The 24,701-nt window shown below is 40.1% G+C and overlaps 6 protein-coding genes across 6 annotated transcripts; 5 read left to right on the top strand and 1 right to left on the bottom strand.

Moving 5' to 3' along the window:
- The first annotated feature begins 1,395 nt into the window (after positions 1-1,395).
- Positions 1,396-3,913, top strand: LOC108578862 (hexosaminidase D-like). The gene is made up of 9 exons (XM_017942272.1): positions 1,396-1,430; positions 1,516-1,570; positions 1,911-2,126; positions 2,193-2,541; positions 2,614-2,688; positions 2,763-2,958; positions 3,017-3,292; positions 3,368-3,454; positions 3,521-3,913. Exons 1-9 carry the CDS (start codon positions 1,402-1,404, stop codon positions 3,693-3,695), a joined length of 1,458 nt encoding a protein of 485 aa, XP_017797761.1. The 5' UTR covers positions 1,396-1,401; the 3' UTR covers positions 3,696-3,913.
- Positions 3,914-4,691: 778 nt separating this feature from the next.
- LOC108578893 lies at positions 4,692-5,027 on the top strand. The gene has a single exon (XM_017942303.1). It carries the CDS (start codon positions 4,692-4,694, stop codon positions 5,025-5,027), a length of 336 nt encoding a protein of 111 aa, XP_017797792.1.
- A 58-nt stretch (positions 5,028-5,085) lies between these two features.
- LOC108578793 (uncharacterized protein MG328-like) lies at positions 5,086-6,673 on the top strand. Its single transcript, XM_017942189.1, has 7 exons — positions 5,086-5,245; positions 5,315-5,447; positions 5,514-5,709; positions 5,764-5,997; positions 6,079-6,291; positions 6,358-6,546; positions 6,626-6,673. The coding sequence occupies exons 1-7, from the start codon at positions 5,086-5,088 to the stop codon at positions 6,671-6,673; spliced, it is 1,173 nt and encodes a 390-aa protein (XP_017797678.1).
- Positions 6,674-6,981: 308 nt separating this feature from the next.
- Positions 6,982-11,608, top strand: LOC108578886 (intraflagellar transport protein 140 homolog). Its single transcript, XM_017942297.1, has 5 exons — positions 6,982-7,245; positions 7,324-7,571; positions 7,639-7,957; positions 8,030-11,217; positions 11,296-11,608. The coding sequence occupies exons 1-5, from the start codon at positions 6,982-6,984 to the stop codon at positions 11,606-11,608; spliced, it is 4,332 nt and encodes a 1,443-aa protein (XP_017797786.1).
- Positions 11,609-11,899: 291 nt separating this feature from the next.
- Positions 11,900-24,701, bottom strand: LOC108578832 (nuclear autoantigenic sperm protein-like). Its single transcript, XM_017942238.1, has 3 exons — positions 24,569-24,701; positions 13,044-13,763; positions 11,900-12,913 (listed from the first exon to the last, which is right to left on the bottom strand). Exons 2-3 carry the CDS (start codon positions 13,761-13,763, stop codon positions 12,257-12,259), a joined length of 1,377 nt encoding a protein of 458 aa, XP_017797727.1. The 5' UTR covers positions 24,569-24,701; the 3' UTR covers positions 11,900-12,256.
- LOC108578833 lies at positions 15,868-22,296 on the top strand. Its single transcript, XM_017942239.1, has 5 exons — positions 15,868-15,946; positions 17,435-17,659; positions 20,931-21,038; positions 21,313-21,450; positions 22,037-22,296. Exons 1-5 carry the CDS (start codon positions 15,868-15,870, stop codon positions 22,294-22,296), a joined length of 810 nt encoding a protein of 269 aa, XP_017797728.1.

Raw genomic sequence — 24,701 nt, 5'->3', positions numbered from 1 at the left:
CCTGCCCTGACACTTGTATACATGAGACACCAAGGATGGATCACACGATTTAGAATATTTTATCAATTCTTCTCCTTCTCTACTGAAATTCTGCTCTAAATAATATGTTTCATCTTACGCAACTTTTAAATTAAGAAATCTTTTTATTCATACGGCTCGTCGTGTCAGCCATCCTTTGGTGAATCAATTTTGTACAAACGAAATAACATATAGCAAGAGAGAAAAAAAAAAAGAAAAAAGAAACTGAGTGTTTGACAACTTTTCTCTTTGGCTATCCTTTCTTTTGAAAATGCGGTAATTTAGAATCTAACGAGTTTCGTGTGAAACAAAATGACGAAACTGTTAAGAAGAATCATGCGTAGCGTTTTCAATAATTTTATGTTTATTTTCTATACGACAGTCCCTGCAAAAAAGTGCCAAGTGTTCATTGCACTTGTAGTTTGTAATCGTGTGCTTATCATTATTATAGTTCCCTATTTTATAATGGGTTTCTATTCTTGTGTTCATTAACGAAATATTTGTGCAATGTTTCCATGAAACGTTAGCCTCGAATAATTTTCGGTATTCAACCAACATCTGAGAAAGAATCATCGCAGACACACTTTGTATCGTGTTTATTATTTGATGTATCGATCACGAATGAATGACTTGTACGTTTTGCGTACGTAACGAGAATATACGATCCCTTAATGAACTGTTAAAACCACTAAGAGACTTTGATGTGTAATTATGTATGAAAGCAAGAAAAAGGAAAACAGGAAAAATAGGCGTCGTGAAATTTTATCGACTCGTACTCATTGCAACAACTGCATTGTGCGCCAATTCTCACGACGTTGCATGACCAATAATACTATACGTTTGGAAGTTCGTATTACGCGTGCAGTTGTAACATTTTGTATAAGGCTGAAGTAAACGTATACAAAAATAAAGTTATATTTCGTCGAGACACTGCTTCTAATTGATCCACCCCCTTCCTAATTTCCATGCGTCAGTCTGTGTCTGATTAAAATACAAACTTTGCTATCAACTTCGTCAGATGCTGTATAGATAATCTTTTATTAGATATGATGCAATTTTCTTACGATGAAACCATGTGTATATAACACAGACGTGGTGAAATTCATTTTTTTATGTTTAATTCTTAATTAGAACGTAGCGATTGGGCATAATTTCGAGTAAATTTTCTGCGTAAATTGCGTAGACTGTTCAGGTTCAAATTTAAATTAGGATGCGCGCGTTTCGATTAAATTATAGAGCAAATTCAAGGGGTAAGGAATGAAAGTATTTGAGGCAATATAATGGAGATTAAAAATTAATTTCTAGTAATCTTTCTAGCCAGAAGTTTTAATTATAATCTGATACTGTATTCCCTTTAATTAACGTTGTAGTAATGGAGGAAAGATGGACGCCTTGACGTTTGGCTCGCACAGGTAAACGACTGATCGGTTCACACAAATTTCCGAAAAACTTCCAATTAACTGAGTGTCGCGATATACAACTTTTTTTCTTTTATAGGCTAGTTCACTTAGATCTCAAGGGAGCTCCGCCACGAGTTTGTTATTTCGAAAAGGTACGTTACCTGAATAAACAACCGTATTGTTTACACATTGTATCTCTTATCTGACAACAGGGTCATCGAATGATAATTACAATGACACTTTGGTTTTTCATCACCTGTTGGATGTTACTAACTGATACATTTTCATTTACAAGAAACATCTGTAATATTCTCATGTCCTAGAACGAATTCGTATGCGTTATACCGCACTACTTTCGTATACGTAAACGTTTATGTATATAGTTGACACTGTATATAATATTCTGCAGATGTATTTCTTATATATATTTTGCTTCTCCATAAAGCATTGAGCAATAGTTTAATTATTAAAGCCTTCTAATTAATACTGCAGTTGTTCCCACTGTTAAGGACATGGGGTGCTACTGGACTCCTCCTAGAATGGGAAGATACATTCCCATACAATCGAGAGCTTTCTCACATAGGAAGCAATGGATTAAGCAGTTTAAGCAATGGATATACAGTTCAGGAGGCTAGGCATATCTTACAAATTGCAGGAGATTGTGGCTTAGCAGTTGTTCCTTTAGTACAAACATTTGGTCATATGGAGGTATATAATATTAGGATAGAATTGTATATTATAGACTTTTAGAAGCTAATGTAAAAATGATTGCAGTTTGTTTTGAAACATGATGAATGGAGGTCCTTGAGAGAAGTGGAGTATTTTCCAAGCTCAATATGTCCATCTAATCCAAGAACATTGCCTTTGGTAAAGTCCTTGATTCAACAAATAGTTAGTTTCCATCCAGATATACAGTATTTGCACATAGGTGCAGATGAGGTCTGGCATTTAGGTCTTTGCTCAGTTTGTATGAAACGTGCTGCTGCTAGCAAATATGGAAAACCATCTCTGTACCTGGAACATGTTTTGGCTATTGCACAATATGTACAAGAAACATATCCCTATTTAAAGATTATTGTATGGGATGATATGTTAAGATCAATAGATTTACAAGTTTTGAATGGTATTTTGATAATTCATTTATGCTATCCCATGTCACATAATGTTTCATAAAAATACTTCCTGTAATTTTCAGATCATTACATTGGCAAGTATGTAGAACCTATGATTTGGCACTATAATCCTAGAGATAACTTTGCTCTACCTCATGGTAAGATTTTCAATGCTTAATGCTATCAGTATTGGTATTTCAGTATTTTAAGGCTACATAGTATTGTTTATCAGGACTGTGGGATAAATACACTACAGTTTTTCCACATATTTGGGCAGCTACTGCATTTAAAGGTGCTACTGGATCTTCTCAACATGTACCAATTGTAAGATACCATATAAGCAATCATGAAAAATGGTTAGAAGAATTAAACGTGCACGTGAATAAAGTTCATGAATTTCGGGGAACGGCTTTTACGGGATGGTCGAGGTACGTCTTTTTTCTTCTTCGTACTTAAACCAATAGCTTAATCGGCTTCTGATTTTAGGTATGATCATTATGCGACGTTGTGCGAATTGTTGCCTACAGCTATACCATCATTAGCATTATGCTTGAAAGTCTGGCTTCATGGTTACTCTGAACAAATTCATAATCAAGTGGCTAAAAGTTTAGGATATATAGATCATCCCTTGCATATAACACCACAACCTAGACCTGCACCAATACCCAGCAACTTACTTTTTCCCGGATGGCAGGTTGCAGTAGGCGTAGAATGGTTTTTAAATTTTAGAGCTAAATATCATAATATTGTTTCTAGTGAACAGTAAGTATACATTATATGTTAGAGAAGGAGTTCTGCTAGAAGTTTTTTTTTTTGTTACCAATGCTTGTTTTGCAGAATCTCTACATGGATGAACCCGTGGCAAATCGCAAATAATTATACAAATCCTATGCAGTTAGAAAACCTAGTACCTGCTTTTACAGAGTAAGTTGATTTGTTTTCATAGTTATTTAGATAAAAATCGTATGATATTGAATATATTTCTTGCAGACTACTACTAGAATTATCTTCTTTAGAAGGATATTTAAGATTTCAAATGGAGAGCATTTTCTTTCCATCGATGATCGACGAATGGCTAGGTACAAATATTCAGCCCATGAAGGGGAAACTTATGGAATTAAAGCAAACCACAGAGAATCAAATCAAGCTGAATAGTCGAGTTTAGTGCTTTAACTAAGTATTTCGCAGAATTTCTGCTTTAGATCTCAATGACCAACTCCAACATAAGTGACGAGTACGAAACGATAGGCTGATGAACAAAATACGAAGAAATTTAGTAAATTGTACAATTTTATCTTGTAAGTAGGTGTAGCGAAGTAAAAATAGATTTTAAAAAGTGATACCGTGTATACGATACGCGCACGGTATATAATTTTGTAAGAGAAGGAACTATTATTTTAATACTTGGCTTAGGGACGAATGAACTTGTGACAATGATTTTGTCACCGAGCTTTGTCATTTTGTGAGCTGTTCTGTGATACTTGGCTATGAAAGGATTATCGTAATGTAATCAAGCTCAATAATCATATTTCTTGGTTATTGTGCTTACTACATATGCTTCTAACTATCTGCGTTTGTTATAACCATAGTACGTGCAAATATTTTTTGTACTCCTTTTAGAAGTATCTCTTTGGAAAACTTTCGAAAATTATATTGATCTGCTGTAAAAAGATTTTATGCAATATCTAATATATTTCATCGAGTCTTTTTTATCACTATACTTCTAAACTAGTCTAAGGTAGTTGTTTTTGGTGTATATTCATCGATGTAATTGTATTATATATAAAACGTAGCGACAGATTGAACATAGATGAAGCGTAAATAAAACTACTAGCAATTAATAATGAATTCGAATAAATATCTCTATGTATGTACACGACAAATACGGAACTTATGATTTTATTTTGTACGATTCGGGTTACTTTAAAAATATTCTTCATTAAGAAACAGAAAAGTATATTTTGCGTTCGTTTTTCACTTTTTTCTGCGATCCATGGCCATTGTGTAATTGTATCGATGGTTGAGTGAAAAAAAAGAAATGAATGTAAATGCAGCGACTGTTAAAAGGCAAACGTTTGTTAGAAAATTCTTTTTCTTAATTTATTTTGCATGATACCTTCAGCTAAGCAAGTGAAATAACGGCAAGTGTTATAAGAAGAACATGCCAAAAATTAGAGAGTATAATGAAAAAGAATCTTTGAAATTGGACGAATGTTTTAAAGAATCTTTGGTACGCATTAGACCTTACATTTTAGGACTAACGTCCACAGAAAGTGCACATTTGTGTAGAGTTTGGCTTCATAAATTATATGCTGCTTCTTCGCAACGTCGTCTAAGAAATGAATATCTCGTGGAATTATGGAGGCAACTGAAGACAGGTCGTTTGGGAGGAATTTTCAGTAGACCTCCTCCTAATGGATATCTTTTACCACTACCTAAGTCGTATCATATGGTACCTATATTTGGATTTATAAAATTTATCCTAATTAAAGAGTAATTAATGTGTAACACAGGTCTGTATTAGTTCATCTGTCAGTGAACCATCGGATTATGTCATGAGATCTCACCGTAGTTTTATAAAACCAAACGCAAAGTGTATGCAACATCAACGAAGCAAAGCATTATCAAAACATCGTATGCCACCAGACGTCACTAATATGAGTCAATGCTTGCACGCTGTTAATCTTTCACCGACTGTTCGTTTTCACGATCAAAGTATAGTAAAAGAAAGTCGATTAAGCATTTATGAGCGGTGTACGAATACATTAAGTACTATTCCTACAGAACTACAGGCTGAAAATGATTATCTAAGGAACCAATTGGCAGAATACTCAGAGAATCGTAATAGGAACGTGGATGATTATTTGTCTGCAAGTATTAGCCAACTAACTACCGATGTCACTACTTTAAAAGCTAAGTTAGTATATCGTTAAGTATACTTTCGATCAAGCAAAAGATTTAAAGTGATTATAAATTATTAAAGGCTGACTGAGACGCAAAAGTTGAAGTACTCTATGGAAGAAAGCTACAAAGAGGCTGTTCAAGAGTATCATCTCGCAGTAGTAGAGCAATTCACTGAATTGAAACAGCAGTTAAATGAGACTCTACTAAAAAACGAGGCATTGGAGAACAGTGTGGCTGTAATAGCTAAAAAGATGGAAGAAATCACCCATGGTAAGGTAAGAAGTAGAAACTTTGCTCGTAAAACGAGAAATACAAAGGATATATTGAAGGATGAGGAAACTAAAGCAATGGAACATCGATGGACGGATAAAATAAAAACGATATGTGAACGATTTGACTCGTTTACCAGGGAGAAGAATAAAGAATTACAATTGAAGCAAGACTTGCTTGATAAGAGAGATTCAGAAATGTGGAAACAGGATGCAGGAAGAAAAGAGGAGATCGAATTGTTCACTAATAAAATTCACGATTTAGAAACGAAATTAGAAATGAAGATCAGAGATGTATTTTTTTTTCTGAATTGTAGAGCATTGAAATATTCTTATATTTAAGAACATTATTGAACAGCACTGTGCTCCTTTCAGGAGGATAAATTACAGGAAATGATAGTCGGGCAATATGCAATAATGAAGGAAGAATTTAACAAAATGAGGAATGAAATGGATTGCGAAACTCAAAAACAAAATCAAGATTTAGTATCGAAGGTATCTGCTTTGAAGAAGGCTGTAGTAAAGCTTGAAAAATCAAAAGAGAAACTTGAGTACGACTATGAAAAGAAATTATCTCACATAATCAAGGTACTAATTCAATTAAGATGTCGCATTACGATGAACTATCGTTCTACTTTGTGTATTATACCATAGAATAAAGATATGGAAATAAAGGCCTTGCGGTTACGGCTACAGGAACAGAAAAATGAACTGTGCACGTCTTTAAGTACAAAAAAGCAAAGCGAAATGAACAACGTTGTCTCCACATTGGAAAAACGGTATAGAACGCTTTTGGCGGAAACAGAAGTAATGTCAGAAACTCAAACCCAAGAATATCTCAGGGTATCGTGCATGAGAAATTTTCATTGAAAGTAAGATAATATACGGGTATAGTATTAATAAAAATCATTAAAAATTCTAGAAAATAGCTATTTTAGAAGATCAAGTACTTAATATGAAGAAGTGTTGACTCGAGCTTATAGAGTAGTGAATCGTACATATGTAGCTTGTAGCACATTATAACTATAATTGTACATTTTGTTTCTTCTTAATAAAGGGTATACAAATAATGAAAATGTGTTTTAAATTTTCGTGGTACATAAAGTATGTACGTAATTTAAGAACAGATGGCATTACGTGTTAAATTTACGATGACGACAGATGGCATTAGGTGTTTAAATTGCTATGGCAACATGCTTGTCAACAATGTTTTGAGCTGTCAAATATAACGCAAAATTCTTTTTTACCTATAATTGAAATTGGAACGATTAAAAAATAATGTCACTTTATTTCGACACGCGTGTACAAAATCCAGAAACAGCTTCGATAAGTACTCACTCGATTTGGCACGCCAGTTATCCTTTGCTGGCTGTTGCCGCGTATTCTCAGGATAAGGGTGGTTTTGTAACAATTTATGATGATCAGGGAGAGCCTATTCAGGATGTCGAGTCACCTAGACATTCAGTAGTTCAGGTGACTGCTATTGGATGGCATCCAGAGAGAAGGTGGCTTGCTGCAGGATGGGAAAGTGGAGAACTGAGGGTTTGTATTTACTTCAGTGTTATAAAAATACTTTAGAACAATGGAAGCAAGCGCATATTTATGTTAATCATTATTTAGGTATGGCCAGGTGACACTGGTAGCAATGAATTCAACTTGGTAGTCACTCCACATCGTGATCCCATTACAATTCTACAATGGAGCCAGCATGGAGGAAGATTAGTATCTGCAGATTCAGCTGGATCTATAATTGGCTGGAAAATTGACTCAAGGGGCCAATTATTAATGACATTTCATCATGAACTGAAAGATTCCTTTGCACAAATAGTATTCAAAACTATTCCACCAAAAACAATGATGGATATAAAGTATTTATACAGTTGACACATTTTGTTAATTGTTTATTAACACTTGAGGAATATCTATTGTTTTTAGCGGATTAGCAAAGGCAGCAGTTGCAGGGGATGAACGAGCATTAGATATGTTCAGCACTTGGCGTCCCAGGACAGCCGCGCCGACAACAGTTTTAACTCAAAGAGATAATCATGCTTTTTATATTGGCACTATTAGTGGTGTGATATACTTTGTTGATAATCAGGGACAATGTACAGAAATTCTTAGTACAAACGGCGCGGCATTGCAATTCCTGTTGCACCATCAAACTAGAGATTCTTTAATTATTATGACAGAGGGTTTAAATATAGGGCATTTTCAAGCAGACCCAATTACCGGGCGACTCACCGAACTAACGAAAGTAATTGAATTCTTATTTTCTATTCGTTTCACTCTTAATACAATACATTTATAGGAATTATTTTTTTGTTAGGTGAAACTTAGCAGTAGATTTGATGTATCAAGAACTGGCCCATCAATGTGTTGGGCTGGTGCAAACACTTTAGCGATTCTTACAGGAGAATTGGGTGTTCGTTGTTGGGATCTTCATACCGGCGATAGCTACGTATTGACTCCGCCAGACTCAACTACTGGAAATATCGCTATGCCACAAGAAATTTGTACAAGCATATCTTTTTGTAAAAACAACGGTACTTTGGCTGCTGGAACAAACTTGGGAACAATCTATCTATGGAAACGCAAAGTTGAACTGGACAGTGATGAAAATATCTGGCCAAATGTACCAGAATCTTGCAGCATCCACGGAACAGTAAAACAGCTTACATGGGGCGCTAGTTTACTAAGAAGTCCGCTTCTAGCCGTGAATTGTATCACTAACGTTTTCATATTACACCAACAACCAATGTGCGCTACCTACAACGATGGCGTTTGCGCTAGTCAAGTCAGTCCCACACAGATCTTAATGGAAACGGACGAATTGAGTCACATACTGAAAATTGACATTCAAGTACAAGTTGTCGCTGTTAACAAAGAATACATCGCAGTTTCTTCTGGTAGACAAGTGGTGATCTATAGAATCCACAAGGATACTACTTTAAACACTACAGTAATTACCAGTTTCAGTTGTGACACCGAGAAACTATTGATTTATGATCACACTCTGATTATTTTGACTCCCGCAGTAATACAATTACGATCAATGGAGGGCACAGTTATTCAGATGTTACCCGCGTTACCAGAAGAAGGTGAACCAATTACTATGGACCTAACTAGACAGTATTTAACAGTTGCGTCTCTGAATGGTACCTTAAAAATCTGGGATTTGAGCAAACGAGAGGCAAAGTTGCATACCAGAGCAATGCCAACTTACGAAGCAATCAGCGACTTTGCTGAAATCATTGAAGCAAGATGCAATACAGATTGTCGTTGCGTGTCCATCACCGTCGCCATGACAAACTTGATGCCTAGTTCGATTCTTTACGTCTGGGATATAGAAAGTGATCAGATACACGAATTCGATTTTGCAAAGTCTAACGACATAGATGAAGAGGACAATTCTTTGGCTGTAAAATGTAGAGGAAGATTGGTCACTGCTCATTGTTGGGACGTAGAAGATCCTAGACTACTAGTATGTCGTGCTCAAAAATTAGATGCAAGAGACTCGAAGCATTCCTCGAAGCAAAATAACGAAAATGAGTACGATGTTTCAAAGGTTAGCGTGGTTTTGGTATCAGTATTTGCTACATCGGATCATGGAATTGTCGTACAGGACATAAAACCGATAAAAGATGAGAACTGTAGAGTGTTGGGTGTCCATGCCCCGTATATCATCATTCTGAACTCTGAAAAAGTTGCAGAGAGAATGAGTAAAGTAAGAAAATTACTCATGAGAGACTTTGAAGAACTTGGTGAGTGTGATGTTGCCACGAAGAAAGCTGTATTGGATTTCAGTTTCCATATTAGCGTTGCTAACATGGACGAGGCCTTCAAGGCGATAAAGTCCATCAAGAACGAAGGTATCTGGAAGAGTCTGGCCCGAATGTGCGTAAAAACGAAGCAATTAAACATGGGTCTGTTGTGTTTGGGTCATACGAAACAGGCCAGAGCTGCCAGAGCTCTCAGAGAAGCTATGCAAGATGACAGTTTAAATCTGGAAGTCAAAGTGGGAGTATTAGCTGTTGAGTTGGGATTGTATAACGATGCTGAACGTCTTTTCCGCGAAGGAGAACGGTTAGACTTGTTGGGCAAACTTCTCGAAGCTCGTAACAAATTCAAAGAAGCTATAGAGTTGGCTAAAAATGAAAATAAAATTCGCGAGAAGACGAGTTACTATAATTACGCGAAAACTCTCGAGCAAGAGGGAAAAATTACAGAAGCTATAGAGATGTATACCAAAGCGGAGTGTTACAGGTTCGAGGTACCAAGGATGCTTCTAGCAATACCCAGAGAACTACAAACTTATCTGAATAATTCTGAGGATCCAGAGATTAAAAATTGGCACGCTCAGTACATTGAATCAACAGGAGACATGGAGGGAGCTTTACAGTTGTACGAACAGGCCAAGAATACTTTAGCAATGACAAGATTACTGTGTTATTTTGGCAGAGAAGACGAAGTCAGCGACTTGGTATCGCAAACGAATCATGCTGCCTCTGCGTATCACCTAGCTGCACATTACGAGTCGAAGAACAATATGGCCCAGGCTATTCATTTCTACACTATCGCTAAAGCCTACACGAATGCAATTCGTTTATGTAAAGAGCACGATATGTTTGAGGAATTATGGCCTTTAGCTATACTGGCTCCAAGGCAGTCGCAGATAGATGTTGCAAAGTACTACGAAGAGAACGATCAACCGGATAAAGCAGTCTTGTTATACCATAAAGCTGGTCTTTTACACAAGGCTATGGATATCGCCTTCAAAACGAAACAATACAGTGCCTTACAGCTCATTACCATGGATGTCAACGCGGATTCTGACCCTGCCTTGATAGAGAAGTGTGCAGATTACTTTGTTCAAAATGATCAGATCGAGAAGGCAGTGGACTTGTTCGCCACAGGAAAAAAATACTTGGAAGCACTGGAACTGATACAGAAACACAATATTCAGTTATCCGAGGATCTGGCAGAAAAGATGACACTGGACAAAGTCGACAACGACGTGGAACATGAGAAAAAGAGAATCTCTATTTTGGAAAGGATAGGGGAAATTGCATTTGAACAAGGGAACTATCATTTAGCAACAAAGAAATTTACTCAAGCTGGTAATAAGCTGAGAGCCATGAAGGCATTGCTGAAATCTGGTGATACAGAGAAGATCTGCTTCTTTGCTCAAGTTTCTAGACAGCGTGAGATCTACATAATGGCTGGAAATTACCTACAATCGTTAGATTGGCAGAATCAACCAGAAGTACTGAAGAATATTATCAATTTTTATTCGAAAGGAAAAGCAATGGATCTGTTAGCCAATTTCTACGTTGCTTGTGCACAAGTTGAAATCGACGAGTTTCAGAATTATGAGAAAGCTTTAGATGCTCTGAATCAAGCTAGTAGATGTCTTGCTAAAGTGGTTACTCCAAGAGATCCCGATATTCACAGGAGATCTGTCGAATTGGTGAATAACAGAATAGCAATTATCAAGCGGTATTTAGATATCGTAAAGTATGTTTATTTATTTGATGCATAATAAAAAAGAATCAAGGAGGACAGTTGTTAAAATGTTGTTAATTATTGTTGCAGGTTATTCGATAGGGGTGAAACTGGTATCGCGATGCAACAGGTACGCCAATTGCTAGATACTTATGGATCAGACTTGGAGCAATCGGTTCGTCGTGGTGATTTGTTCTCGACTATCACTCAGCATTATCTCAATGCTGGCGAAACTGACCAAGCACGCGCCACCATAAAGGAATTGAAGCGTTTAGTACCTGGAATTAATCTGACTTATTATTACAACGTGGAAGTATTGGAGGCGCTCGGTTTTAAGAGGATCCTTCAACGAGAAGAAAGTTCCGACAAGGAAGATGATATCGAAGAATTGTTAGGTGAATAGATGATAAACACCGAGTTAACGTAATCCGTCCAGAAGTGTGATTTGTAGACATTAAGTACATAGGATAGTTTGTATAATTCTGTAATTTGAAAAATATAACACGGGTTCTCGATCCATTAACATCAAGTTATTTTTCATACCTGTGAAACATTTAGAAAAAACCACTGTTTAATGTTTATTAATCAGACTTATACATAAACAGCCTTACTCCTTAATGTTTTAATACGTCCTAGAAAATAAGAGTTTAAACACAATTTTTAATATGGACAGTTATCAGTAACTCGTTCGCTGCCAATACCTTTTGTTAGACACAAAATAAATAAACGAATTACACAGACGATAGAATAAGACGAAATAAAAAAAAAAAAAACACGGACACTGAATAATGCAAGTGTCGTGATCATCGAATAAAAAAGAAAGAGTCAAACTGGCGTGTCCTGTCTGTTTCTGCTAAAAACATTTTTTTCCGTGGGGTCCAGAGTCTTCCCCTTGGAATCACTTGATTTTTTTTTTTTTACCCTATCTTGGTCCGACGCTAAAAGTTCCATCCACAATACAGTTTTTTTTTATTTCTCAAATTTTTCATCGCTCTAAACGAAGCAACAGGGTGTCAAGAACGTCTCAAACGCACCATCTAGACAGATTCATTCAAACAGCTTTCTCCGGTGTCGGTTTTTTGCATGGCGACGCAACAACCTCTGTCTCTGGCTCGTCAGCTTTTCGTTTCTTTCGCACCAAATGTGATATATCACTAGCAGGTTTCTGAACTTTCGCCGCAGAATCGCCCTCACCACTTGGACCAGCACCATTCGAACAACTGCCAGCTACTTTACTCTTGATACCCTCTATGACGAGTTTACAGGCCTCTTGCTTGAAATCCTTCATATCGGATATCTTCTCCTGGATCTCTGGCAACAGCTCTTTAAGTTCCTGAATTTCCCCTTCCACGGTGTAGAAGGAATCGTCCGTTTTTGGTGGTTCTTTTACCTGTTCTAGCTCTTTGATACGCGCCTCCAACAACTCTGTCGCTTTGTGAAACTCTTCGATACTGGCGTCGAATTCGTTGCCTAGAGAATGAGCTAACGCCAGCTGGTAGTGGATCTCGGCTATTGCCCTTGGTTCCCGCGGTTCAATCTGCTGCAATAGCTCCAGACAGCTGTGCAGGTCGTTCAAAGCACCCTGGAAGTTCCCTCCCTCCATGGCCACCTCTCCTAGGAGTCGATAAGCGTCGGCTAGCATCTTCCAACCGGGTTGACCACGTTTCAAAAGCACCAACTTCGCCAGCTCCAGTACCTCCCAGGCCACCTTTAATTTAAGGGAAAACAGTTGTCCTATTTTATAAGTTAACAATTTCTCGAACGCAAGATTACTTTAACATCATTCAAATTACTCCGATAAATTTCTCAACAACGTACAAATACAACAATCTCCATACCTGCAAATTGTTCACTTCATCCTCTTCGTCGTCTTTCGCCGTATTCTCTCCGTCATCCTCTCCATTCTCTTTCGCAACCCCGTTCTGTTCCGTCGAGGAAGATGGACCATTAGCGTGACTGGTATCCTTACTAGAACCAGCCGTGGAATTCTCCTCTTCCTTCTGCTTCTCTGCTACCTGTTCCTCTTTCTTACCATCCTCGCTCTTCTCAGACTTCACTTTTTCCGTCTCTTTCTTCTCGCTACTCGACTCTACCTTCTCCTCTTTCTTCTCAGTTTCCGGTTTCGCGGGTTCCTGCTCGCTCTTCGAATCCTCATCTTTATCCTCAGCCTCCTCTTTCGCCTCACCGGCTGCTGCTGCTCCATTGTCCGTCTGCTCTTCATCCTCCTCCTCCTCCTTCTCGTCTACGTTGCTCAGTTTCTCATCTTCACCCTCCTCTTCGTCCTCCTCGTCGTCCTCTTCAGCTTCCTCTGTGCCTGGCACTCCACCACCCAACACTCCAGCCTCCTCTCTGGCCAGACCGAGGAGGGCACGGCCGTAAAGCAAATAAGGCTCACCCAGCTCATCTGCCGTGTCGCCGTGCTTATCAACCAACAGCTGGCAGGCTTGCGCCAACGCGGTCACAGCCATGGTGTAATCCCTGACTAACAGGTGCCGTCTCCCGTGGGATATCGCCGTAGCGGGGTCGGTGAAGGCTGCGCTCTCCGCGACGTCGGCCATCTGCAACCAGATAAACACATTGTTTTTTTAGTTACCCTTGTTACTTAGCTTCTGTTATTTCGTCGTGTAATCTCGTTGAAATTTACGACAAAGTTTCTGTGAAATATTTCCATAATAGATCGACGTAAGTATTAAACACGACAGCTCGGTTCTTACAATTAGAAACGAACGAGGAACCCCGCAGTAGTCTAACACGTTCACTGTTCGCTGAATCACGTATGACTCACGACACTTTCAACTCGTCTACATGTACGATAATTAAATTAACATTGTAAAAAAGACGAGATAATTTATCTCTTTTTTTGTCATACTACTTGGATAGCGAACGTGTCAATCATGTGTCCGTTCTACAATCAGAGAGATCTCGAATGCAAATGGATCATTCATCGTGCCTTTAACAATAGCATCGCGCAACTGTTGCTTAACAATTCTTTCGGTGTCTTAACTAATCGACAATTCGATCAGAATCGATGGTCAAGCCTCTGGGCTGTACGAAAATACTCTTTGATCATCCGCCCACGGGATACGTCGGTCCCTCGTCGCTCTAATGCAGTGATGTAATTAAAACGTGTACAGAATATCCCGCCTACGCTTGATACGTGTCGTGCTTTCTCTGCTGATCATATCTAACGCAGTAACAGTGCTTTCCATCCTGCGCGAACGTGAACGCTGATTCAATAAATGCGAAACACAGCCGTGTACGAATTAAACTAGACCGTTGTCGTTGAACGGGCGCGCGACACACAACAGCTCGAACAACACGTTTCGAGCTAAGAGAGCGGCATTTAAATGCCCGTCGAGTATCGCGTTAACATTAGAACAATCGCGAGCAGCTCGTTAAGAGACAATCGCTGTTTCCTGACTCCGCTGCGAATAGCCTACTAACAAGCGAACATCTCCGAGCCTGCTCTCTATCTCTCTCTTTTTCGCCCCCTTTTAAACGGACCTCCCGTAAAATTATGCAGCCAGTTCCCCAGTTCACGTTAACGACACGAGACTTTTAACGATCCACTAAATCTTCGTAATGTGAGAAGCCGTAGGATTCTTATTTTATACAGGGTTGAACTCTGCGTAACGCGATCACCATAAATTAATCCGCGGTTAGCGACTTTCGATCGTTTCTTTTATGCCGCATAATATGGGTCAAAGAGAACCTTCAGGTGATTACAGAGATTTGTCTCGTATCGATACGAACGTGAATACGCAGAGAAGAAAGTCGGAAAGTTACGCTGTAAAACACGCTGTAATATCAAAGACATGCAACACGGTCCGCCAATTCCTGAATCCATCGACATGAATCCAAAGCAATAATCTTCTACCCTACTTGGTTCAACTCGTAAAGCGAATGCCGCGATCACACACTCGAGAGATCCAATAATAATAAGACGTAATAGATCACAGGTTGTTAAAACTTCCGCAAGCCACGCTGGCAACGTTCAAGAAGCATTCATATAATATCCTTCAGTGGCCGTTACACCCGGAGAGCTTGACTCAGGAGTCTAACGACTCACAGAGAGACCTATCCGGTATCAGCGCGTCGTTAACTCCCTAACGAAGCCAACTGAACAATGGAGTTGAACCCCATTATACATAAGAAAGCTCATTCGAGGATCACACCGGGAAGAATAGCGTTTCTAACAATCCACTGGCGAATAATACCGCCAAAAAGGCCCTTGTTATTATCATCGATAAACCAAAAGAACAATCCAAGAGAGAATGACTAAGCGAAGAGAAGAAACAAAGAAGAGGAGGAAGAAGGAGAAGAAGAAGAGAAGATGCGGGTGAAGAAGGGCGAGAAACAGGCGGCAGGGGCATAGAGAGAGAGAGAGAGAGAGAGAGAGAGAGAAGCAGAAGAGGTGGGTTGTCCGCAGCATCCGGGTGGGGTGGTCGGTTGGGTGGTACGTCGGTCGATTTTCGTGCGCTTCGACGCAGAACGGAGAGGGCGTGCTGGTCGTTTGCCCCCTGGAGAGTCGTGTGGTGGAGAGTCGCCGAAAACACACGGGCTTCGGGGGTGTCGATTGGTCAGTGCGTAACTGGCAACTGTCGGTGCGGTGTGCGGCTTTCAGTGGGCTGCCAGCGGTCGCCCTGGGCACCACCTGCATGGATGGAGCCTACCCGTGTACCCAGGGCCCCTGGTCCACGTCTCATTTTCCTCGTCGCCACGCTGGCTCTCACTTTCGCAGGTAATCCACGCAACGACGATCCTCACACACACACTCTCTCTCTCTCTATCTCTCACTCGGTTCTTCTATCTCTTTCTCCTCTTTCACTCCGTGTGGCTCGTTCGACGTGTTTTTGTTTAGACCGGCTTCTTCTCCACGGAGATAATCGGAGATAAACTGGTTTATTTCAGTCTCTCTGGTATTCCGAACGTGCGTCGAAAAGACGCCGAAGGTGTTTCTTCCTCTCTTCGGTTTGGCAGACCTACTTGCTACGTGTGATCAGCTGATCATCCGAAGGACCGCGTCTCTTGCCCGTTCTCTCCGTATTATCCATAAATGCGTCGTGTGGATCGAGGATACGTTTTCTCGTCGTGTTTGTTTTCCTGGTGTGTAACAGAATTGTACGGTGTATAAAGGTTCTTCGTGAACGTTAGACGGATTTCAAGGAATACCTGGACGAAATTACCTACGCACGCTGATTAAGTGGAGGAATTAAGTGTCGAGGAAGTGGAGCACGTGGATATAAGAACGATCAGAGAGATGAGAACGTCGCATTACGAAGCCTCCAGTTCGCCGTAGATAACTGCACCAATCCTCGTCGTTTCCGAGTAATCGTGTCAACTGGCCTGCAGCAAACGATGCAATCTAACAGAACGATCTATAAAAATGTAGGCTGTTTTAACCATGTACGTTATCCTGTGTGTACCAGAAGCTCGTCACACCGCACACATAGATACCATGTGACTTCTTCCAATATATAACTTTCTACGAGTTCATTCGATCGCTCTTCCAACAGTCTGTACATTCCATTAAACTTCTGCCTCTGGCAGGCTAGAGCTAGCTACCTTCCAGCAGAAGGGTCAGCAACCACCGGTTGAATTCATTGCACTGTGTACTTTTTTTCACCCAGGAAGAGGGCATGGTCACTCGAGAGAAGTGCTGCTCCTGTGCTCTATTACGATCGAGGACCTCTCGCCGCCGGATTTCTTATGCAATAAAATTGCTTCGTAGCACAGTGGTCTCTGGCTGTGACGCGAGAGAGCTAAGACCTCGAGTAGCGTCTCCTCGTTTATTTCCCTTTAAATCTCCTCTCGATGGTGATCGGCGATCCTTTCTCGTTGTCGGAAGCCCGTTGAAGCGGCGCTGAATCTCCTCTGTCTGGTCAAACACCCGGCTTGATAATTTATCCACCGACTCCTCCTCTCTCTTTCTCGCGAATTTCTTTCCTGAGAGATGCCTGAAAGAGCTTTTGAATTAGCTTCGGAACGAGGAAAAAGAAGGGCGCCTGAGCGGCGTTGAAATAATATTCAAAAGGCTCGCGACAGAAGAAGTCTTTGTCGTCGCTGTTCCATTATTACCATGCACACTGCCAGAGGGTTGATCAACGACTTATAAAGACTTCAAATAACCAGGCCACTGAGGCACAAAGAAGACCTCCAGACACCGAGAGAGAACATGTCGATACTTCTTTCTTTTTACCGAGGGAATCCTGTTATGCTTTTGTTCCAGCGACCGGATTGTTGTGCAGTGCCATAATGTCGGATCACTGGGAGGAAGTTGGCTGGGATAAGGAGGCTTTGACCCACGCTAATGTCACTCTCACGTGGTACTTGGACGGTCAGGTGGCGATGCTCGAGCCTGGTCCAGGACACAGGAAACATCATTCAGGCAGACGACGTACATTCCTCGTCCCGATGTACGGCGGTATCTGGATCATGTGTGTCTCACTCGCTGGTAAGCGTACAATTCCATCGCCTAAACCGCGAACACAACAGTCTAAAATCGTTCGAAACTTGTACGAATTCTTCTGGATTACGTGTACCATCGGCTGGAAGTACCAACTTGTTCGATTCACACGTGAATTTCACTTTGATCTTCCGTAAATCGAAACTGTGTCACGATGTTACTGTCGGAAATATTTTGCACAATTTTCCAAGATTCGTCGATCAGATTCGATAAGCTCCGAGGGAGTAAAACAGTTTAAGGATCGTTTCTCAAGGCGCCCGTTTGTCGGTGACGCGGAAAATCGATTTTGCAGCATGAATTTTCAATGATACAGGTGTGTACACACCTTTTCGCGTAATCGTCCTGGCGATTCGTCGTGTGAGTGTGTTCTATACGTGGATACCACCTTGACTCTGACCAACGTTTATCGATCGCTCGATTGCGATCTGAAACACAGTGCCCCGTCTGAAAAGGCATGCCGTGACCGTGAAGATCTCCCGATGTTTCTTAGTCGAAAGTTCGTGCCCATCACTTTCTCCCTGTCAGGCACGGCTTAAACGTCGAGAAACCAGAAATCAGCGATAAATCTTGTTCGATCGATAACAACACCGATCCCTCTCTGTTCGCTTTTTCGCTTCGTAATTTTCTTCCACAATTAAGAAATAACTCTTGATTGAGATATCGCATCTTCTTAGAGATAATCTTGCAACGAATTAGAAAACAGATTTTTTTTCTTCCGTGAAAGGAGAAGATTAGAATCGTCTTATCGTCCGGGGAAAACGTGCAAAGTACCGTTGATAATCTAAACGTTGGCTGTTTATATTGTTTTTTTTTTCTTTATCAGAGAAAACGTTCCAACGAAAGTGTCACTTGTGTTACACGACTTTCTAAACCGTTTACCTCTATTTTTACCAGCTAATTGCGATAATATCTCTTGATTACTTATTTTCTCTTTAGAGGCGGTATTTAGAGAAACATTTTTCCGATTACTATCGCTCGATGAATATATGTATTACCAGCTTGTTGGAATATTTATTCTGTGCTTGTTACTTTTATTCGTTATCCTGGCTAAACGTCGTTTAACGCTACTATTTATAACACTTTCCACAGTCACCCTGTGGTGTAATCTTATTCTACGAGATTCCAAGCACCGATGTAGTTTTATAAAATCCAAGGAAACTGGGTCGTTTTTCCCGAGGAGAATAGACAAAGTGTCCCAGAAAAAGTCAATCGCGGAAAAGTACGAGAGGGTGTGACGCAGAGGCAAACAAGAATACTGTCTACCATAGGAGTGTGGCTTGCAAATATTCGATACGTATTTTTTTATATTGGCAATTATTAAGTGTAGAGATTAATTCGTGGCCTTCGTTACCTGGATTCATTATTTAAAAAAAAAAAAAAAAAAAAAAAAAAAGAAAAGTACGATACGATCATCTAGGCTAACGACATAATTTCGTGAAGAAGAAAATCATTCGACTATTCTCTCCCTCGTGAATATCTCCGTGTCTTTGAATACAAAGGGGGATAATTAGTTTTCTCTGTCTGCAGAATCAACAATTTCATTATTAATTTCTACGATTGCGCTCCGTAACGAGCGACGCAATTATTTCGCGTTTCGTGAAATGCTTCGTTAACGGGGGCGTTCTCGTTAAACAGAAAATTCCCTCGAATTTTTCATCTTCCCTTTTCGTCACTTCGTCATTTCTACCACGAGGGGAACATTGTTACGCGACGCAACGAGACCGTTTTTCCCTTCGTCCTGTTTTCCAACGACGTTTCCTGATAATCGATGGTCGGTCGTTTAATTGAAAAAATTCCGCTGTCGGTAATCGCAACTTCAACGTTTCTGCAACACTTTTCTCCGGCTCGCGTCTTTTCCCGACCGCGTGGGCGGCCAGTCACAGTCGATTGTACAACTCTGAACGTTTAATCTTCTCGTCCCATCGGGCACACGATGTAAAAACACGGACCTTGCAATTGCTCGTGTTTCTCGTCGTCCACCAAGTTTCCACTACCACAAACGTGGATTATAAAAGTGTACAGGCGAATATTAAAGCCGAGCGAAGAAAGTTGATGGACGGTATAAAAATGAACAGCTCTCCTCTTCGTTAGGCGAGATGAACTTGACCTTCCGCGTACATATTATCGTGCTTCTGTAATTTGCTCGTTCGATTCTTTTTGGAGAACTTCCCTCTGATGGTTCCTGGTCACGCCAAGCACCAAGCGTTCCCGCTCTACACACGTTCCTCCCTTCTCTTTCGTGCATTCGTTCCTCGTAAAAATCAACCTAAAACTACGAACTCGTAAATTCTCTAGCTATTTTGACTACTGCTGCGATACTGCTCTCACGCAATTTACCTGAATTTTCTCTTCTTTTTTTTATAAATAGAAGAAGACCGTTGGAATTCTTTGCAAACACCATGGGATATAGAGAGTAGTTGACAGAATTTCACGTTTAATCAGCGTGGATTAAGGGTGAAATACATTAATGCATGTACAGGCTCGTGAACAAGCAACCTAGACCCCGTGAACTTGGGTCGATCTATTTCTGCCTCAGGATTTATTGTTACTCAATTCTCCAAGTTTCTGCGACCTCGACGGCCTTCCTCCTATCCACCCGACTTCCTGACATTTCACGGAAATCCATGTTCAAGTTCATCCTCTCGAGCCAGCCGATAGTATTCGGAATCTGACTGAGAATCTCACGCTCCAGCTATTCCTAACGCTTAATCTGACTACCCGTCGATCGTATCGAGCTAATTGGTAACACGCAAACACGTGTAAACTACCCTTTAACAATGCGGGGAAAAAGTTTCATCGTTTCCCCTCGAATTCAGGCTAATGGAGCTGTGTGTATTCTCGTTTAGTTTCAATTAAAAAATTCGTTCTCCTACACGTTTCCACTTTTATCATAACGTTAATTTCTCACTAAAAATACCGTTTTCTTTCGCGGAATTGTCGCGAATTTATTGCAAAATTCCAACTAAGTTACTCCGTTGAAAATTTCTAAGGAGAGATTTGTTCCAATTTTTACGGCTTTTTATCGCGGAAACACGAGGCTAAATGTTTCTAAGCTTTTCATCGAAATTCCAGGGGTTTTACAGAAATCGTTTAATTAAAGACTGAGGAAAGACGGCGATGAAAGTGGAAACGTGGGAAACTCACACGTTCCGCGAGAGTTTTGTTTTGGTGTGGTGCTGCGCGCGCGGGCAGCGTTAAAACGACGTAATTTCTTCCTATTTCCTTTTTTCTCTCTTCTTTCTCACTTCTCGCGTTTCAGAGGAGGAAATACGACTACTGGGTCAGGTAGGTTTTCCGCAAGAGAGGTGCATTAACTACTTGACGCCCGACGAAGCACACGAGGAGATCCGTGTCGCCTGGCAGAATCGTGAGTACAGCACGACGTTTCCTTTTCTTCCGTAATTGCTCTCGTGATCACCGTCCCTCGAGTAACTTCTATTTACGGCGACTGAAAATTCAATCGATACAACACTGTGATTTTCAATTATTCAAACATTCAGGTCAAGTATGCTTGATTGTTGAAATTTTACAATTTTACAAAAAACGATTCAGTTTCCTTGATTTTTTTAACGACTCGTTTCTCCCCGTTCGTTATTTCGCTTAATATCCAAAGTGGAAACTGTTCTTTCTTCTATTCTCAGGGATGCAGAACTTGAGTATCTCCTGTTCCCTAGTCTGCCTGATAATCCTTGGAACCGCCGTCCTGATCGGATTTTTTGGACTGTGCAGGCATCAAATATCGGCGGTCCTCATCACAGGCGTGATGTATCTTCTAGCAGGTGAGTCTGGTCAATTAAAAAAAAAAAAAAAGCCAAAAATCGACGTCTTCGTTCGTGGTGGTAATCGCATTAGTCGAACAAACTTCCTCCGTGTGGTGCATTTCGTGGTCTCGGTGATCTGGTCGACCGCAGGGGTTTCTAAGCGCTTTCAAAGTCGACCGCAGAACAAGCTGTTCCGTTGCAAGTGCCCAAGAGTCCATTGTTACGAAGTTTCAAAACTGTAAATCACGTCTAAATCAGGATGAATAAACGAGCATTCGTTTGGTCGAAAATGAGAAACAAGGTGTGAAGAAGAAAAGTACAAAAGAGATAATCATCGGGTAGCACAGCAGCATCCCAAATTACATTCTTCCCATTTAACTCTGAATAATAAAGGTGTTTTCTTATTCCGCGAGAGAAAGAGAGAGAGAGAGAGAGAGAGAGAGAGAGAGAGAGAGAGAGAGAGCTTCCCTCTTGGCGCCGACGCGATAAGGGCAAATACCTCTTATCTCTGATAAGACTTCCTCAAATACTCCAGAATCCAGTGGTTTTCTCAAATGTGTACATAAAGTCTGTTCATTCGGTTAACGTTTGAAAATAATTTCAGCCACGTTCGCGTTGTTCACCCTGACGATCATCCACTTCAAGAGGGCCCAGGATCGCGGTGCCAGGATACTGGACGGCCCTGAGGATGGTGTGATCGGTGGACCGGTTCCACGTAACGTTCTCAAGGCCAGACGATTCAACAGCTCCTGGAGCATGGACTTCGGATGGGGAGGCGTCACGCTCTGCGCCCTCGCCTCGGTCGCGTGGATCTTGCTCAGCAAAATAATGCGTTTCAGCCCCATAGCCGCTATGATTGCGTAGCAGTGGGAGGCCTTCGAGGTCTAAGGTCGTTTCCAACAGTTCTGATAGAGCGTTTCGATGTCGTCGGCCCTTTCAGCGTGCTCCAAACGGAGGAAGGGTGTGATTGTTCGTCCATAATGGGAACCGGGTCAGCCGGAGTCGATTGTGAAGTTTCTGTTTGTTCTAAGTAGAAAGTGAGTCAGCTTGATGGCTTGGCAGCTCAATAGCAGGAACTGTTTGGTGAGCTGTGGAATTTTCACTGTGTAACAAGCAATCAATTTTCTGTGAAATTCTTGTTCGCAGCCTGCAAATGCAAGGAAGTGGTTTTCACGTTTAGAGGGTAATCAATCACTTGGAGAACAGGGTACGACATTGAGACACATTTTGAGAGTATATTTTTCAGAAATGTTTGAAACACACTTGAAAATGACCACCTCGAAGGCAGTTTGTTATTTCAACAGGTAACATGTTGTTGCATCTTGTTTGTCAACCTTGTCCAACCTATCTTGGAAGGGTATATAAGGCATGACAAGTTATACGGGGAGGGCCAGTTTTTGGCTGTCTCTCAGAATGCAACTTTTTGTACAATTTACCAAATAATATCTAGTCTCTGACAAAGAAAACATACACAAACGAGTGGAGAACTATATGGGGAAGAGGGTTGGACAGGATTTTCCTTTCTAAATTCTAAAGAAATTTTAAGATGATACAACTTATACATCTTCGAGTTTTTGAGCAGTTGAAATTTTGCATGGATTCATGCCCTACTGGAATTACTCTAAGGCCCTGTTTTCATATAGATCTTCACAATGAAGTAAAATATTTACAGATGCATGGATAATGAGATAATGTGTAGGAGGAAAGTAAGCTTTCTGGACTGAAGGAGCATTATTCTATGAAAAGTAGAACAGAGTACACGTTTACCTCAGTTTTGATTTGCAGTCAGATTAGTCAATTAATGTAAAAATAAAGAACAACCTTACTGGTTCTAGTCTGTCTCTTTAGACACACTTTTAATAATCTTCTAACTTGGTCCTTTTTTATACAGCTGCAATAGGTACATTTGGGTTTACGTAACACTTGATTTGAAATCAAAGTAATTTTGTGTGTTTTAGAAGCTGGGACAATATTTGTTGAACTTTGCTTGAGAAATTTAAATACAGAGTGTAATGTAACATAGATGCCTATAGTATAATTCGATCGCCTTATAATTAGAAAGATAAGCATGTTTGTAATATGCATAGCATAGCATTAAACTTGTTCGAGCCAATACAAGCAACGATAAGTGTGTTTGCAAGAAGAATTTAGCTTTTGCTACGACTTGTTACAGCGAAAAAGAGGAATTATGCCAACAAAATGTATCATATACAAAGGATTGTGAATTGCAATTCGTCCATTAAGATTTAAGGAAAAAATAAAGATGCTTCGAGTGAAAGCATCTATTATACTCGGAGATGAAGTTTTGCTAGTTCAATGATAAAATGTGAAAGTTAAATATGCTTGCAAAACTTCTCTCCGAGTGTTTATTTAAATGAAACGCATTTTTCTGATAATATTTTCTTGATTGTCATATTTTTTACCTGACCCTTGTTATTTGTTATATTGGAATTAATGTATCATGAATGCAATAAAAAGAATAAGCTACGTATAAATAACAGATACCCTTGTCTTCTCATTGTAATCCTTAATTATTTAAAATTATCTGCAGTTTATCTTGCATTGTTTATACAACAAACTATTTCATATAACAGAGCGTCCTACATACTTTATAGCTTCCATAACCTACATGATACTGCACAACTGAAAAATTTTTATTTCGTGCAAAGGAAGGTTATGTCTCGCGCAAACAATCTTTGCAAAAATATGGATCTCCATGAACAAACATAAGCACGCACACAACGCTAGTTCTGTGCGATACGAAGACTCGAATACGGAACACGTGACCGGTCGTTATAAGTGTATGTAACGCGGGATATGCTATACATTACATTCTATACACATGCACCTATCAACACGTCACATTTGCTCACGGATTCAAACAGATTATATTTTTTGTGGTGGTAAACAACAAAGGTAGTACAGGCGTGAGCTCATTGTACTCAAGAATATACGTATAAAAATAAACTACGCGTTACGCTCGATTTCGTTCGATAAAATTGTCTCAACGTGAGCAACCTTAATTTACGGATGAAACATACGTGAGTGATATCCTTATTCGTAACATTTGTCGATTTGTAAGGACAAGTTCGAAAAGGAACACAAAGCGTGTGGAATACAAAGAAAATGCACTTACCTCGATTTCGTTCGATTTACTGGACGTTTGACGGTTTTTTAACAACGGACACGCTTTCACTATGCTTCCTAGGAGTTGCACGCAATGTTCTGGATACCACAAACTTTACTTTAACAGTTACAAGCAGATTTAT

The sequence above is a fragment of the Habropoda laboriosa genome, unplaced genomic scaffold (genome assembly GCF_001263275.1).
Source record: "Habropoda laboriosa isolate 0110345459 unplaced genomic scaffold, ASM126327v1 scaffold62, whole genome shotgun sequence".
Classification (NCBI taxonomy): domain Eukaryota; kingdom Metazoa; phylum Arthropoda; class Insecta; order Hymenoptera; family Apidae; genus Habropoda; species Habropoda laboriosa.
The sequence above is the reverse complement of the archived record's forward strand: the minus strand, read 5'-3'. Positions and strand labels throughout refer to the sequence as shown.